At 35.7% G+C, this 17201-nt stretch overlaps 1 protein-coding gene across 2 annotated transcripts in view; it reads right to left on the reverse strand.

Moving 5' to 3' along the window:
* Positions 1-17201, reverse strand: part of SERINC5 (serine incorporator 5) — a 108555-nt gene that overhangs the window by 37387 nt on the left and 53967 nt on the right. For both annotated transcript variants that reach the window (XM_074202687.1, XM_074202686.1), the window contains exons 3-5: positions 6422-6600; positions 5415-5497; positions 4746-4839 (exon numbers count right to left, since the gene is read on the reverse strand). In XM_074202687.1, the coding sequence (XP_074058788.1) occupies positions 4746-4839; positions 5415-5497; positions 6422-6600 (356 nt within the window). The remainder of the gene's footprint in view (positions 1-4745; positions 4840-5414; positions 5498-6421; positions 6601-17201) is intronic.

The following is a 17201-nucleotide window of genomic DNA, read 5'->3' on the forward strand; positions in this document are numbered from 1 at the left end:
GAATTATTTCACTTTTTGTTTTTTTGTATTTCTAACACCTTGCAGTTAAATATATTCAATAAATAATCAAACAAACTCCAGAATTGTCTTGGCAGTTCTATTGGACAGAATCCCTCTCTCCCTCTTCAGGTTGGGACAGAATTATCATCACTCAAAGATGTTTTTTGTACTTCACTACTCACTATAGCCTAGAGAGGAAGGAGGCAGTAAAAGAGCTATAATTATAATGAAAACAAAAGTAGGTCTGGAAAAATTAACAGGAAGAAGAAGGAAGGAAGATTTTTACATAAGAAAAACTGAGGAGAGGACAATACCAAGAAAAAGAAATGATACACTTTTAAGCACAGTTCCCTAATAAAAATGTTGATAGGAAAAAGAAAACTTGAATAGTAAAAAAACAACTTAATACTGGCAGGAGAGAGAAGGGAAAAAGACATGATTCCAAACCTTCAGAAACTGTTCACAAAAAAAGAGAGAGGAGATGAAGGGGGAAGGGGAAAGAGATTAAGGGGAAAAAAAGGAGAGAGAAATTTTTCATGAATCATTATCACCTGACTTTCAGAATTAGGTTGGTTTTCACAACCTCATTCTCAAGAAATACAGCAAGGAAAAAAAAAAAAGGAACAAGAATTTTCTTACAGTTTTCACAAAATTGGAAAGCATTCAAGGAAAGCCATGATAAAAAGTTACTGTAAATATGAATGTAAACGGGAAAGATTAGGATGACAAACATTCTGTGGTGGAGACAGGACAGTAATGACTCAACCACTGACCACAAAATTATGCCCAATTAAAAGATAAGAAAAGAAAGTAGGAAAAAAATGTGAGAAGGATGGAAGCATTTAAGTGCTTATGATATTCCGGGCATTAGGGAAAGCACTTTATAGGTATCATCTCATTTGATTCTCATAACAAACCTGAGAAGTCAGTGTTATTATCCCCATTTTACAGTTGAGGAAACTGAGGTTGAAAGAGATGGTCAAGTGACTTCTCCAAGGTGACAGTCAATTAAGAACCTTAAGTCATATTTGAACTTCAGGTCCAGAGCTCTTTCTATTGTACCACCAGATGTCTCTAGAGGAAAGAACATTTAAAGATCTCCCCCCTCCCCCCAAAAAATACGTGAGAAAATGACTTGTGTAAAGATAATACTGTCAAATTGTACCTTTCCTTTCTCTACTAGTCCTCCATGTGGTTTTCTAGTCTTTTATACCTACTTCTCTTTTGGACCTGTGGACCTGTGATTTAGAAAGTAGACAATCTCTCTCTATGATAGAATTATCATTTACCAGGGTTTCCCATGCCTTCTCTTTCCCCACTTAACAAACAAGGCCAGTTAAATACTCTCAATCTTGGTACATGACCTGAGACCGACAGAGTAACCATACACTGTCTAGCTGACCAGTCAGGTTTCCATAAGGAATCAAGAGAAGCCACATCTTCCGAAATTAAAACACCAATATTCTTTCTTGGTTATAACTAGTAAAAACATCTTGTGTTAAATATTTGATGATGATGATGACAATCTCATTTTGAGAGCTCAAAAATGAATGACTGGGGTATTGGCATAAGGCATTACCATTATAGATACCCCTTACCACCCTTCTGTTACCTTCTTATCTATAATTCTTATACATTTCTTTCTATACATCCTCTAGAGAGGATAGTCAATGTTTTTATTCTATCTCCTTCCATATTTAAGGGATACTAAGGAACATCATCCTGAAACACCCATCTTTTGGTTACAATACTTGCTTCATGACCAGTTCATAATCACTGCATAGGAAAAAATTAATTTGATGATGTCTTTTATACTACAATTTATATGACAGTAATGGTCACGTATTAAGCACCTATTCTGCTAAGTGTTGGGAACACAAAGGAAGTCAAAAGACATTTTTGATGCAGGAATATGTTACAGGTTACATATGCTCAACAAGATTTTTTTTATAATTTTGAATATTCTCCAACAGTGGTCTTCTATTATCCAAGGTAATATCTCTTCCCTAAAAGAACACTGGAATTAAAGAAATGTGCAGGCATCATTGAAAGAACAGGACAATTTATCAAAAGGAATGCAGACCAATCTTTTCTTCCTATTCAATCTATACAACAGCAGAATCTCTTTAAGACACATGAGCTAATTCCATCAGCAAGCAGTTCGGGCTAATGTCACCTAATGTATTCACTTTGTTTTTCCAACATGGATGGTTTAATCAATCTTGTTCACATTAATGTGGATTTCACTACAACTTGAGAAGCTGTTCTGGGGCTTATGTTTATTATATGCAAAAGGAGAATTTAGATAACTTTGCTAGCAATAGGGAACTCATCCTTTGATTAATCTCTATACAGATTATCTTCTGTGACAACGAAAACCAAATTGGAAAAGCATTTATTCCTACATTTTGCACTTCATTTGATTTAGCAGATTGTAACAGATTGTTGAAAATAAGGTTACATATGTCCTGGAGATTCATATGTATGTATCATCTTATTGGAGGAGATCTCCAGATCACTCATATATTTACAGCTGAGGAAGACCTCCTAGAGGTAATCTAGTCTGACTTCCTTTTACACAGGTCATGGAGGCCCAGAGAGATCCAGTGACTTTCCTAAGGTTACAGATAATAAGAAGTAGAGACAAAATTGGAAGCCTCCAATATTCAATATACTATAGATAATCTTCATTCCATAGCACTAAGCTATCAGATTTTTTTTTTAAGAAATCAACAGTAGATAGATAGAGCACCGGCCCTGGAGTCAGGAGGACCTGAGTTCAAAACTGACCTCAGACATTTAATAATTACTTAGCTGTGTGATCTTGGACAAATCACTTAACCCCACTGCCTTGTAAAAACAAAAAAAAGAAAGAAAAAATAATGACACAATGAGATTTTTATTAATTCCTAAACCTCTCAATTAGCTATGTGACCTTTGGTAGTACAAAACAGTTAATCTCAAATAGTCACTGAGTCAAAATTTGAGGAATAATAAAGTAGGCATATGGGTCAGTAACTGTGTTCCCTCACTGGTTACCTGTAAGGGGTAGGAAGAACTTGGGGCAGAGGGGGAGCACAGGTTATGATTGTTTTCCATTCTTTTAGAATATTCTCTAAGATATCTCAAAGACAAGGGCGAAAAAAAGGATCCCTCATGCTCTTAGACTCATGGTGCCTGTACTTCAAGTTTCCTTTGAAGGTATTTGGTTAGGTCTAGATGTTCTCCCCATTTCAATTTTTTAAAAAATCAATTCCATTTCCACACATAGCACTTTAAGTGGAGAGATAAGAAAGTATAAATATTACTCTTTCACTATCACTGTAATGAAAATAAATCACTATAAAATTGTAATGAAAATTCTAATATATCTGAGACCCTTCTCAGTTTCATTTGTAATAATATGATTCAACTGAATCCCATGCCAAGTTATCTCATGCTGTTTTATGAGGCAACCTAACTCAATCTTCCATCATCCTCTAAGATGTTTTAGCACTTGTGGTTGTAAACTACATCAACATCGCACTCAGTAAGGAGACTGAGGCTTCTGGGTACTTTTGGATTCCTTGTGGTCATGAAAGACATGGTGATAGAGTCAAAAGTTTTTTGTCTCTATTCATTATACAGGGTTGAAAACATTACACAGGATGGACTCAAGCTGCTCTAATTACTAATGATCTTATCATTACCCTTTCTTCCAATTTTACTTTTACTTCTGCTACAATAAGGGGATAAAGTGATTTGAATAAAGAGCACTGCTTACGGGGGGAAAAATTTAATTTTTAATTAATTTTTAATGATTTAAAGGCATAGAAGGAATACAGTCAAAGATGCAAATGACATGAAACTAGCAAGAAAAGCAAAAATTTACATAAGTAACCTAGGATCACAGAGCTGGAAAGGGTTCCAACTAAAGTCCTACTCTCTCATTTTATATAGTTGAAGACATAAAGGTCCAGAAATGTTAAGTATTTTGACCAAGGTCATACATTTAAATCAAGAGGCACAACCTGGATTTGATCTTGGGTTCTTTCACTCTAAAACCAAATCTCTTTCCACTTACTATGTCTCTTGTCTGTAGAAATCACTAAATATGATATTGGATATCCAAGACAAGTGGAAAGACTGAAGCTCAAAATGTAATCACATGAAACAGTCTTGATCAAAGATTCAAATTCAGCAATAGAGATAATCAAAGATGATGAAAGTGGTCAGCAGTATGGTTCAAAGACCCAACATTACAAATATATACATACACACACAGATATAGAGATACATAGAGATATACACACACACACACACACACACACACACGTATTTATTAACTCAGCACATACATTATACTCAGTTTTTTGCCATGAGAATCTCCTTAATCTCTCAGTAGGATACAGGTATATTCTAATATTTAATAAATCATAAACTGATCTTGAACTCTTTTTTAGAGAACACAAGAAAAATATTTTTAAGTTTAAATAATTAGATTAATAAACTTCTTGAAAGGGGGTGGCTAGGTAGTGCAGTGGATGGAGCACTGGCCCTGGAGTCAGGAGTACCTGAGTTCAAATCAGGCTCAGACACTTAATAATTACCTAGCCGTGTGGCCTTGGGCAAGCCACTTAACCCCATTGCCTTATAAAAACTGGAAAAAAAAAACCTTCTTGAAAGAAAAAAAAGAACATTCATGCACTGGGTATACATTGACATTGACAAGTACTAATATAATGTTTTATTATAAGGGTACATACCAATTTTTATTCCATTTGTGCGCAAACTCTACAATTAGGATGAGCTGTATTCCTATAAAGAGAAATGCTCCAATGGCCCCCAGGTGGCGCCATGCTGTAAAACAGAAACCAACGGAGTCAGACACACACACAAAATCAATAAATTCAATTGAATACTAACTCATCTATACTATAATTGCATTTAGGGGCTTATAAATTTATATATTATTATATTTTTGTAGTTTATAAAGTTATATTTCTGAATGAAATATACATTTTCAAATATGAACAATTCTCAAACTTTTTCTTCACTGTCATATTTAACAAGGATTTTGTCTTTTTTTTCTCTAGGAAGCTGAGAGGTCAGGGAGAGAAGGGAAAGAAAATAAATGCTTGTTAAACTACTTTCAGGGGTTTCTAAGGTATAGTTTCAGTATAATCATTAATTAGCCAAAAACTAAAAGGGCATGTCAAGGAGCAAGAATGTAAATAATATAAAAAGAAAACAAGAACAAAACCTATAAATAGGATGGAAGCTGAGAAACAAAAGGGGAAAAATAAGTAATTTTCTGAAGAAGGTTCAAGAAAATTATTGTTTTGATCAATAAACACCCTTTGGCTTACACCAATGGCTAATTTAACAAGGCAAATAAAAAGACAAAAAGAGTCCCCCAAACTGCCCACTGTTACCTTTTAGAAACGTGTCCTGGTCTGGGATAAAGAAAGCTCCTGCACACATGGCCACTAACAGTACAAATTTAAAAAACCAGAATCTGATAGGGGAAAAAAACAAGGGGGGAAATGAATTTAAAAATAAGGTACAAAATAAAAATACAATTTCAATACATATAAAAAAGAGGCTAACTTTCTTACAAAAGAGACATCCTAAAAAAAAGAGCAATCAACTCAGTCTAAGTCTGTTTTGAACTGTCCTCTGAAAAGACATATGAAAGAAGACACTATCTGCATCCAGAAAAAGAACTAATAGAATCATGTATAGAATGATTTCACATATGTATACACACACACACACACATATTTGTCTCTAATGATAGCCATTTCTAGGGCAAGAAGTGGGGGGGGAGAGAAAGAAATTTACATAACTTTATTATATATTTAAAGGGAATATAGCCAAGTTAATACATAATAGAACTACAGTTCCATGTGCATTCTTTTTTTATTATTATATTTATTATAGAAATGCTTGCATCTTTTCTTAATTAAAAATAAAAAACTCCACAACTGAAGAGAGAAAGATAAGCTCAGTCAAGGTTCTGATACAAGGAATGAACTTGATGTTTTTCATTTTTTACTGTCACATTTCACAAAGAGAATTTAATCATCTTCAGATTTAAATATCTTCAGACCTCAGGCTACTCTTGTGACCCCCAAGACACATCTCCTTCTAGCTATATTTCAGCTGAAGGACAGGGAGAAAGTGTGAGGAATTCTCTTCAAAGGGAAATCAGAGATTTGTAAGGAAATTGGAAGGGCAGGGACATAAGGGCAGCTAGGTGACACAGTGGATAGAGTGCTCGGCTCAAATCAGGAGAATCTGAGTTCAAATCTGGCCTCAGACATATAGCTGCCATGTGACCCCTGTTTGCCTCAGTTTGCCCATCTGTAAAATGAACATGACTGAAATGAATGAACTTGAACAACAAAAGGAAACAGGAACCCACACAACAGCCACTTACCCATTATGAATGTAGGCTCTGAAATTCTTGCTGTTGTCAATCTTGATTGTTAATAAACAGAACATGAAGAAGAAACAGGCCATTCCAAAACACACTCTATAAACTGCAGAATAGCCCACGAGCTTCTCACAAGTGTTCCCTGCTTGAATACCTTTACAAATATCTTCAAAATAAGGAATCTGAATGTAGAAAAAAGTGGAGAAGAAATAAATTTCAAAACTACCTAATACATTTCACATGTTGAAAACTAGTTTTAAATATAATTGAAAAAAATAAAAATTTTAAATAAAAAACATATATTTCCATATCATCATGGCCTTATGGTCTTGATTTAAAGAGGAGAACATTATTTTTTCAAGAAGTCATTTCCCCACCTGAAAGATTTTTAAATCACTGAGGAGGATGGAGTAGGAGAAGAGAACAGGAATTAATTAAGAGCTACTATGCAACAGGCAATGTCCAGAGTGAGACTAATATTGTTTCTCTTTATCCTCACAACAACCCTGAAGGAGGGAATATAACTATTCCTATTTTACAGGGAAGGAAACTGAAGCAGACAGAGGTTGAGTGACTTGTCCAAGGTCTCATAGCTATTATGTATTTAAGGCTATATTTGAATTCTGGAAGAGGAGCCTAACCCTAAGCCATTGCACAACTTAAGTAGGCTGGTTAGAATAATGGGATAGAGATGGGTAGAAAAATTAATATATCTATGTTTCCACACAGTCTTCACTATACTCCAACAATTCATTAAAGTTCAATAGAAAATGTCCATGTAAATGGTATCAGACTATTGCAAATTTCATATAGTGAAGCTAGCAATGCCATACAACTTGTTAGTTTCCTCCTTGACAAGACTGAAATTTCTGCCACTGATAATAGTCCCCTGTCCTTCCAGTTGCTTATTCCTCCTAAAGTTTTCCTCAATGTGAAGAAAAAATCTCCAGGCATTCCATTCCTTGCTTCCCCAGGATGTCCATTATCCTAGTTTTCTAGCCTTCATCTTGACCCTCTAGCCCATAAGTTCAATTTTATAATGTTCTGGACCATTGAATCCCTTGCTCTATTGTTCAAAACAATGAATGTTCATTAATTGAGCCAGACCCTGTCCAAGTCTTTGAAATAAAAAGACAGAAAGTGAATTCTTTCCCACAGCATGCACAGTATGGGTGCCATGACCAAAACTGAGGGAAAAGGGGGGTATACTTTAACCCTCCCTCTTCCTCCCCCTTACCTTTTGAGTTTTATTTCTAAGGGAATTTTTTTTTGGTCCTTTTTCAGTTCTAGTTACAAGTGTTAGACTCCCCACTGAGCACAAAACTGAGCCACAGTGACCTTAGAAGTGGAATCTGGGGGGTCATATTTGCAGGAGAGAAACCAAGATGTCCTAGGACTCAAGCCCAAAGGATACTTTGGACTTAGAACTTGGGACTGTGCTAGATAGGAACTGTTCCAAACTATGAAATCACTAAATCTCTAGAGAAGAGGCAGAGGGAGCAGAGTAGGTAATGCCCTTGGTGTTGGGGGTTAGGGAGAAAGAAATGTTTTTAAATTCATTCTTCCTGCATCTTTGAAATAAATATTCCTTTGTAAAAGCTAGTTTTTTAATTAGTTAAATAAAATGGGGCATGGAGGGATCCCCATCTACCCTCCATGGGAGATGGAGCCAGGAACAAAAAACCTAAATCCCACCCACCAAATTCCCTTAAAGAGAAGCTGGGGAAAAAGGAAAGGTAATGCACCTGATAATTTATGTATAGGAAAGAGCAGTCACTATTACAGGAGAACCTGGAATAAAATTGAGCCCTTCAAATCTGCAAGGACTTCTGGAGAATAATCATAAATCACATTCCTAAAATAAGTCACAGCTTTCTCACAACAAATCTGTGAGATTAGAGGAGTAAGTATTACTTCCACTTTATAAATGAGTATGTTTCTGAGATCAACTATTAACAGGTAGAAGTGGGGCCAAGATACAGGTTTTCTGAGCAGTCAGCATCCTTTTTCACCATACTATGCCTATCTCTTGGACAGGTGGTAGATGGCATAATAGATGGAGTTCTGAGGTAAGAGTCAGAAAAATATATCTTCCTGAGTTCAAATCAAAACATTTCTACTGTGACCCTGAGCAAATTATTCAATCCTATTTCCCTCAGTTTCCTCATCTGTCAAATGAGCTGAAGAAGGGCAGATCACTTCAGTATCTTTGCCAAGAAAACTCCAAAAAGAGTCACAAAAAGTTGATCATGACTGAAAAATAACAAATAAAAATGTCCCTTTTCACAGCATGGCTATAATAGCCAACTACAACAACACATAAGCAGCACCTGTAAATCTTAATATTGGAATGGGGGTGCCCTTATACAAGAAGGGCTAAATAAACTGTAATATAGGGAATGAAATGAATGTGAATAAGAGAAAACCAGAAGGCTGTCTTCTGAGGTGGAACTGTTATCAAAGGAAGCAAAAGGACAGTGACCTGGATGCCAATAGGTGTTAGCAACAAGAATTTGCTCAGGGTAATGCTAACATCTATTTGGTGATAGAGTAAACCTTCAGGTAGATAGATAGAGTAAATCTTCAGGAAGGCAAGGGTGCTGAGTGACAGTTGCAGAGGAAGTAGGGAGCAAGGAGTAAGGTAGCTCTAATTCCTGATCCTGTGTATGTGAAGAATATAAGGAAAGGATAGCATTGGGCAATTACAAGAGAGTGACAAGAAACTAAGACACTCCATACTAGGATAAGTTTCTTAAATGCACAAAAAAAAAAATGGAAATAGTATGACAATAGTAAATGTAATCTGCAGGGGAAATGAGAACAAGAGCCACAATAGTAGAAGGGAAAGAGAAGAGGTCAGGGACTGAAGATATTGGTCCAGGATAGATATGAATGAGTTAGCAGGAGGGAGATTTTTGCCCTCACAACACCAAATAAATGGTTCATTCACATACTTCAGCCAAAATAGAGGCAACCCCACCCCCCAAATCCTTACCAAAACCTTCTATATATTCTAGACATGACTTAATACAGTGTCAGCATTTAATAAAATGCTGGGGGGGAGGCTAAATTTTAACAAGAATAATTTGCTCTGGTTAAATATTTGTTGTTCCAAGCCCTTTCCTAGTTTTTAATAAAGAAAACACACACTACACACATATCCCATACTAAAAAGATAAATATATCTCAGGCCAAAGGGTGTCAACTCTTTGGACTGGCCAAACATCAGAAGAAACCTCTCCTGAACATTAAGTTCATTGATTTGTCTGGGATGGTCTTATATCAACTTCTCTGCAAGCAAAATGATCACATGGAAGGTTAGATGAAACAAATTCAAGGCCAAAAATTATAAAAATACTCAGTTCACAAATAACATAGTTGGTCTTTTCCCACCTAGTAACAAGTAACCAGTCCTTAGCTGTGGGCTCTCCATAAACAAAATTCACTTTAGGCAAATGTAAAAAAAAAAAACAAAAAACAGACTTATACAACAAATTAGGAGGTTATTATTCATTTTATATATTAATCTAGCCTAAGTGTCTTAAATAGTATACTGTAACTCTGTAACTATTCATTTGATTTCAAAAAAAATCAGATCTATATGCAGAAGAATCCATGAAAAGTTTTGATATGAAGTATGCCTATAGATAGATATTTCATTTAATAGGAAAGATAGTATTTTGTGAACCAAAACACTACAGACTGTGAGAGGGAGAAAAATGATAGCAGGAAAAAAGCAGACCACTTGCCTAAAATAATCCAGAGATCATCAGACCTGAAGTCAAAAGACCTAAGATTTGAAACCTTAACTTTACTATCTGTGACCTTGAACCAATCACTTAATATCTCTGAGTCCTAATTTTTTCATTTTTAAGTAAAAGAGGTTGGACTAAATCCCTAACAACCCTCTCTACTCTTAACTTAGAGGATCTCTAGCATTCTAGTGAGAAAAAAGGTAGAAAGCTAGGCCAAGAGATGGAGAAAATGTAGATTGGCCAATTCTATTTCCCAGACATGGCAACCATAATTAAAAAAAAAAAAAAAGAGAGAGACACTCAGCCACTTAAGCCATCTTTAAAAGGGAGACTTTAAGAACACAAAGGCTACATGGATATTGAAAGAAGCAGAAAGGAATGAAAGATGGGAATTAGAATTATAGAAATGTCACAGGCCACTAATGTCAGGATCATGTGAAATTTTAAAATGTTATATAAGCAAAATCTTTTTCATCTATATTAGTTTAATCTATTAGTTTGTAAATTTTAATTACAATTCCCTCTACTGTAAACTCTTTGAGGATAGGACTGATATGCCTTAATTTGGAGGAAGAGGACTTGAGAGTTTCAAGAAGCTACCAGATCAGTAGAAATCACATTAGGCTGTGTTAAAAGAAGTCAAGTAAACAAACATTTATTAAGAACCTACTATGTTCTATGAGCATTGTGTTAAGTGCTAAAGATACAAAGAAAGTCTCACCCTTCCCCTCCTAAATGCAGAATTTTCAAAGGGATTAAATGATTCTAAATTCTTGGAATATATCTAGGATATTACGTTCAGATCTGGTGTCATATTAATGGACAACCAGAACAGGAAGCAGATTGGAAAGCAAGTCATACAGGAATTGGCCAAAGGAAGTGGAAATCCTGAAGAAAAGACTGGAGATTTGAAATAAAAATAAGATGCCTACGTGTAGAAGGGATTCCTAATCAGATATGGGTTAGAATAATTCATCCCTGAGATCCTTTTCAATGCTGAGATTCTAAGAATTTATATTTGCATTTCTCCCAGTTGCATAAATGTTTGCTGAGAGGATGAATAGATGTCACTGAACTCCTAGCACTTCGGAATAGTCCCAACATAAATTTGGTCTTAAATCCACTGAGCTTAAGGTTTTAGGCTTACAAAAATGAAATAACCTCTGTCCTCCGGGGGTTTAGAACCTAGACCTATTTCTGGTATCAATGATTTCTGAATAACATTCTTCCCAACACTAATAGGCAAGTGGGAATATGACAGATTTCATTATGTGATAGAATTTTTTACATTGCTAATCTTGGTTGACAGCCAAAAGAGTAACTGAAATTCTGCAAAAATCTTTGGTGTGGTTTGACCTGCAATGTCTTAAATCAGGAAGTATTTCCCAAAACAGCAACAGTAGCAAAATAATAATCTCTGAAATCTTAAAGTTAATGCTATTAACAAGAGTACAAATGAACCTTTTAAAGTCAGCTGCACTAAAACAACTGGGGCTGTGAACTGGTCCAATCATTTTAGAAAGGAATTTGAAACTGTGCTTTTTTAAATTATATATGATAATATTTTATACCTTTCAACCTAAATATCCCACTCCTGTGAAACTATACCAAAGGAAAAAAAAATTTCACATTCATAGAAGTACTTTTTGCAATGGCAAAAAACTGAAAACAAAATAGATGATAACGGACTGGTGAACAGAGAAACAAATAGTGGAACACGAAGGTAATGGAATGTTATTGTATCACAAGGACATTAAAGATGAAAATGAATCAATAGACTTCTATAAAATGCTGCAAAGTCAAAATAAGCAGAACCCAGCAAACAATGACTACAATGTAAACAAGAATCAAAAAATGAAACCAACACTGTGTGATTATAATGATCAAGACTGGTCCTGAAGAAAAAAGAAGAAATACACTTCCTTCTCCCTTTATTTTGAGATAGAAATAGAAGGTAAAAGGAGTAGAACATTGTGTAAACTATCAGATTTGGCTGATTTATTGGTCATATTCGCTAAACAGCTTTTTATTTTATCATTTTCTTTTTAAAATTTTTAGTTATAAGGGATCAAAATATTAATTAGAAATGAAGGTGATATGTGTGTACATGCAAATATATGTATATATATAAATACATATGTATAGCAATATTTTTAAAAGAATGAGATTTAGCATCTTCAACAGGGGAAGTAAAGAGATTACAAAGAAGTTAGAGGTTCCACCAAAAACAAGATTAAAGACAAGAATAATAAGCTGAGGCATACTTCCTGATATTCTAGCCTTGAGGACTAAATCCTACAGCACCAAGTTAGAGATCACTGCCCGCAAAATCTGTACTATTCTTCCTGCCTCCAACCAGAGGCACCAATGTGAACTAATGGCTATACTGATGAGAATCTTTTTTGAATCTGAACCAAGGACAAAGAGATTTTGATTCCTGTTCAGTAAGTAATAAGCTTGCTAGGAAGCAAGAGAAAAGAAACAATAATTATTGTCCTAAGCTGATGATGATAATTTGTCTATCTTTGAAGGGGAGTGGTCAAACGTTAACTAGATCTCTGACAATTTCTAACAATTCTGAAGATAAGTTATGATCATCCTTTCTCCTCACTCTTCCTCAAACAAAGTTGCAGTACAAGTCACTACCTCCCTTCTCAGGGAAAACTGATTAATACCTGCAAATTGAATCCTAGAAACTACAACCTCTCTAAATCCACTTTTAATATAGCTTGACAGTCTAAGGTAGATCAATTCTTGTAGCCCCTTCTGACTTAAGTCTCCAACATGAATTAAATGGTGCATCCTACCACGTGGCACCATGTTGGGGAGGGGCTGGAAGCAACACAGAACTGACCCTACCCCTAACTTCATTATTACTGTTCAGTTGTTTTTCAATCATGTGAAATTCTTCTTGACTCTTGGCAGAGACAAGCTCTTTTGACAGATGAAGAAACTAAGGCAAATAGGTTTAAGTGACTTACTGACTATATTAGTAACTATAAATGAAATCAGCATGTATCAGAGAATTTTAGAGGTGGAAGAAGCTGTTAACTTCACTTGGTCCTATCACAGATCTTTCAAATATAAAGACAAAAATTAATAGTATCAGCTTGGGGAGCAAAGAGGGCAAATTTAAGATGAGAAAGGTAAAGAAGCAGAATTTGAGTCCAAATAGTGAGGATTCCAAAGCCCTGAATTCTCACCAGTACACAAGTGATCAAATGTATGACAAATTGAAATATTTATATATTAAAATTCACAGGTCTTCATTTTCACTCTTTAATATCGCTTTCTCTCTCTTCTTGCCACAATACACATCTATAAGGAGTGATCCTGCTGGTCATAGATTCAAGGAATCCCAAAGGCCAAAGACCTGTACTGATTTTACTTGTTTACAGCCTAGACAAAAAAGAAGCTTTTAATTGGGGGGGGGGTATTTTAGAAAGACGATTTCTGACCATCCTTTCCCTTCCCTCTCCCTAAAACAAAGGAAGTTCAAGCCAACCCTGAAGAAAAGACCTAGTTAATATCTCACATCAAAAAAAAAAAAGGCAAATTATCTTCACCAGCTCAGGACAATAACTATTGTTTCTTTTCTTTTCTTCTACTTCCTGGCAAGCTTATTACTTACTGGATGGGAATCAAACCTCTTTGTCCTTGGTTCAGATTCAAAAAGATTCTCAGCAGGATAGCATTAGTTCACATTGGGGCGTCTAGTACAAAACTCATTCCCCACTGCTATTCTCCCAGGTCCAGGGTGGAGAGTAGGGAAGAGGGGAAAGGAAGGGTATCCCTTGAGGGCAAGGGAGTGTGTGGGGGGGGGGGGAGGGTTAAAAGAAAAGCCTTTCAAGTAGTCAAGTTTCTTTATGGGAAACTACTGCTTTCTCACACATAGTGTTATGTTTGAATGATATCAGAAGAGAAAGAAAGTTGATTAAAAATCAGCTTTCTCACAATCAACCAGACTGAGAAGGGAGGGAAGAGGGTGATGCCTGCAAACACACAACATACAACACCCCACACACACACACACACACAGAGAGTTAATGAGAGTTCCCCCTTAATGTTGTGCCCTAGCTTTGATGTTTCCCCAGCAAAGCACAAACCCCATTCTGCCTCTGGCAACTTGAACTTCAACATGTTCGTCATCTCCAAAGGTACTCAGTCTCTGAGTTCATTAAGAAAACTTTTGAAAAGCATGAAATATAGGAGAACAAAAAGAATCTTCAAAAATTGTAAGACAAAAGAACACACTGGGTTAGCAACTCTGTTTGATGAAGGTTGGTTTGGCTCTCACACTTCACATGGAAGCTGGCCTAAGAATGCCAGTTTCCATCTGGGGGATTCACTGTTCCCATTAACATCTGCAGTCACTGTATCTTGAGTACAAAATTCACTTAGTTCAGCAAGTATCTTCCATTCAAAATTAGTCAGATTTTCCATATTCACCAGTCAAATCTGGTTTGCTTTAAGTTAGAGGACCTATACAACATACTGGATCAAAGGGGTATGTGTGTGTGTATGTGTGTGTGTGTGTGTGTGTGTGTGTGTATTTTTATGTGTATATAAATATATAAACATATACCCAAATATATATGCCAATATATATACATATGTCAATGAAGAGTGTATTTGTTTCCAGAACAACTTTTTCCCCCCATTTCACTTGGAAAGTGAATACTAAATACATACTAAAGGTGCAACTTCCTACCAACCTTGCTTTAAAGCATAAGGGAAATCTGTTAGCTCAATTTAACACAGAGGGATGGAAAAGGGATCTTAGCTGGCTACGGAGGAGGTCTGCTTTAGGACCAAGAGATGTTTCAGAAAGAACGATGGTCTCCAAAATTTCTGAAACTATTTTTGGGAACTTGGACCACAATAGTAAAAAGGAAGCAGCAAGAAATGGCTACAGATCTGGGATATGGGGTTTCCAGGTTACTATTTCTTAGATTCGGGTTTAACTGCATCAGTGAAGAAAGTAATTTTCAAATTATTAAATTGCTCCATAAATTTAGTTATTATTATTATAATCATTTGTCTTAACCATCATATTACTCAATCACATGCTATAATTTTGTTTTAAAAGTGTATAAAATGACATTCATTACATGATTCTTTAAAGCTCAGAAACCAGATTATAAGGAGTTAAGGAAGGAAAGTGAGAAAGGAGAAAGTGGATCACCTATTGTATATTGCTTTTTCAAGGAATTGCACTACAATGGACAAAAGAAAAAATAGGACTATAGTGATCAGGGATGGAAGGATCAAGTGAGAGCTTTTGTTTTTCATTTTTCAGAATAGTAGAGACTTGGGCTTGTTTATAGGAAGTAGGAAATGAGACACGAGCTTGCTTATAGGAAGTAGGAAATGAGAGGGAGTGATTGATAATAAATTAAAGGATGGGCATGACAGAGTGGGCAATATGTTTAAGGAGAAGAGAAGGAAGGGGATCACTTGAACAGGGTAGTCTTGGTAAGGAAAGGCCCACTTCACCATGGTGACATACTTACCAAACTAATAAAGAGTCTTGATGCTAAAGGAGGGATATGACTCTAAAAGGTCATATCTCCCCATTGATCACCATTTGTTCTGATCTATGTCAGCTCAGTAGACTCATATGAAATAGTAGGAATGGAGCTTTTGTACAATGACCCCTCACTATAATCCATGTCATGACATCACTTTCCTGCTATGGTGATCTACTTCAGTACTGAAGGACAATTAACAATTACTACCACTATTACTACTACTACTACTACTACTACTACTACTACTACTACTACTACTACTACTACTACTACCACCACCACCACCACCACCAACACTACCACTACTACTACCACCGGACGTACATGATATCCACTAATCTTCTTAAGGGCAAGGAGCATGTTTTGTGATTCTCTTAATCTCCCACAGCCAGATAACTGTATGTACTATGAATAATATGTAGCAATATACCCTTTCACCTTCAGTCGGTTACTATAACTTCATTTTTCCATGCTATGGGACAAAGAACTCAAAAGACAAAGGACACAAAGACAGCCAGGGAACAAAAGGGAGAAGAGAGAAAAGGCACACAAATAACCACAATTCAAGAGGAAAGGTATCATATGCTAGCAACAATTTCAGTCAATGTCAGGATGGGAAGGAATAAAGAAGTAAAGGAAGATTAGGAGATGGAAGAAAATCATAAAAGAAACGATAACTAAACAACCAAAGTGACTAAGAAGCAAATTTCCCATTTCTGAATTTTTAAAAATAATAAACACAAGGGCAACTAGGTGGTGCAGTGGATAGAACACCGGCCCTGGAGTCAGCAGTACCTAAGTTCAAATCCAGCCTCAGATACTTAATAATTACCTAGCTGTGTGGCCTTGGGCAAGCCACTTAACCTCATTTACCTTACAAAAAAAAAAAAAACCTAAAATAAAAAATAAAATTAAAAATAATAAACACACATATTATTCTTTAGTGGCAGCTGCTGATGGGGTGAATAGAGAACCAGGTATTTGGAGTCAGGAGAACTGAGTTCAAATCAGGACTCAAACACTAACTAGCTGTGTAACCTTTGGCAAGTTGCTTAACCTCTGTTTGCCTCAGTTTCTTCATATGTAAAATGAGGATAATAACAGTAGCTGTCACTCAGGGTGGTTATGAGAATCAAATGAATTATATGCAAGCACAGAGCATCATAAACATTTAGCACAGTAAACACATAAAAATGTTTATCATTATTTAAATGAAAGGGGAAGGTATGAGTAGATAGAGCAGTTCTCTGCAACATAAGACTAAATTTAATTCAAACAAACATTTATGAGGTACTGCATTAGACTATACAATCTAATATAGAGGGAGAGGAAAATGGACAGAGACTTATGCACAAATAACTAATTGGAGAGCATGTACAAAAACATAAAAAAAGATACTAACTATTGCAAAAAATAAGACCGATTACCTCTAACATATATAAATACATAAATATGGCAATTTATCTATATCATCTTATTTGATAGAACAACTTGTCT

The sequence above is a fragment of the Macrotis lagotis genome, chromosome X (genome assembly GCF_037893015.1).
Source record: "Macrotis lagotis isolate mMagLag1 chromosome X, bilby.v1.9.chrom.fasta, whole genome shotgun sequence".
NCBI classification, from domain to species: domain Eukaryota; kingdom Metazoa; phylum Chordata; class Mammalia; order Peramelemorphia; family Peramelidae; genus Macrotis; species Macrotis lagotis.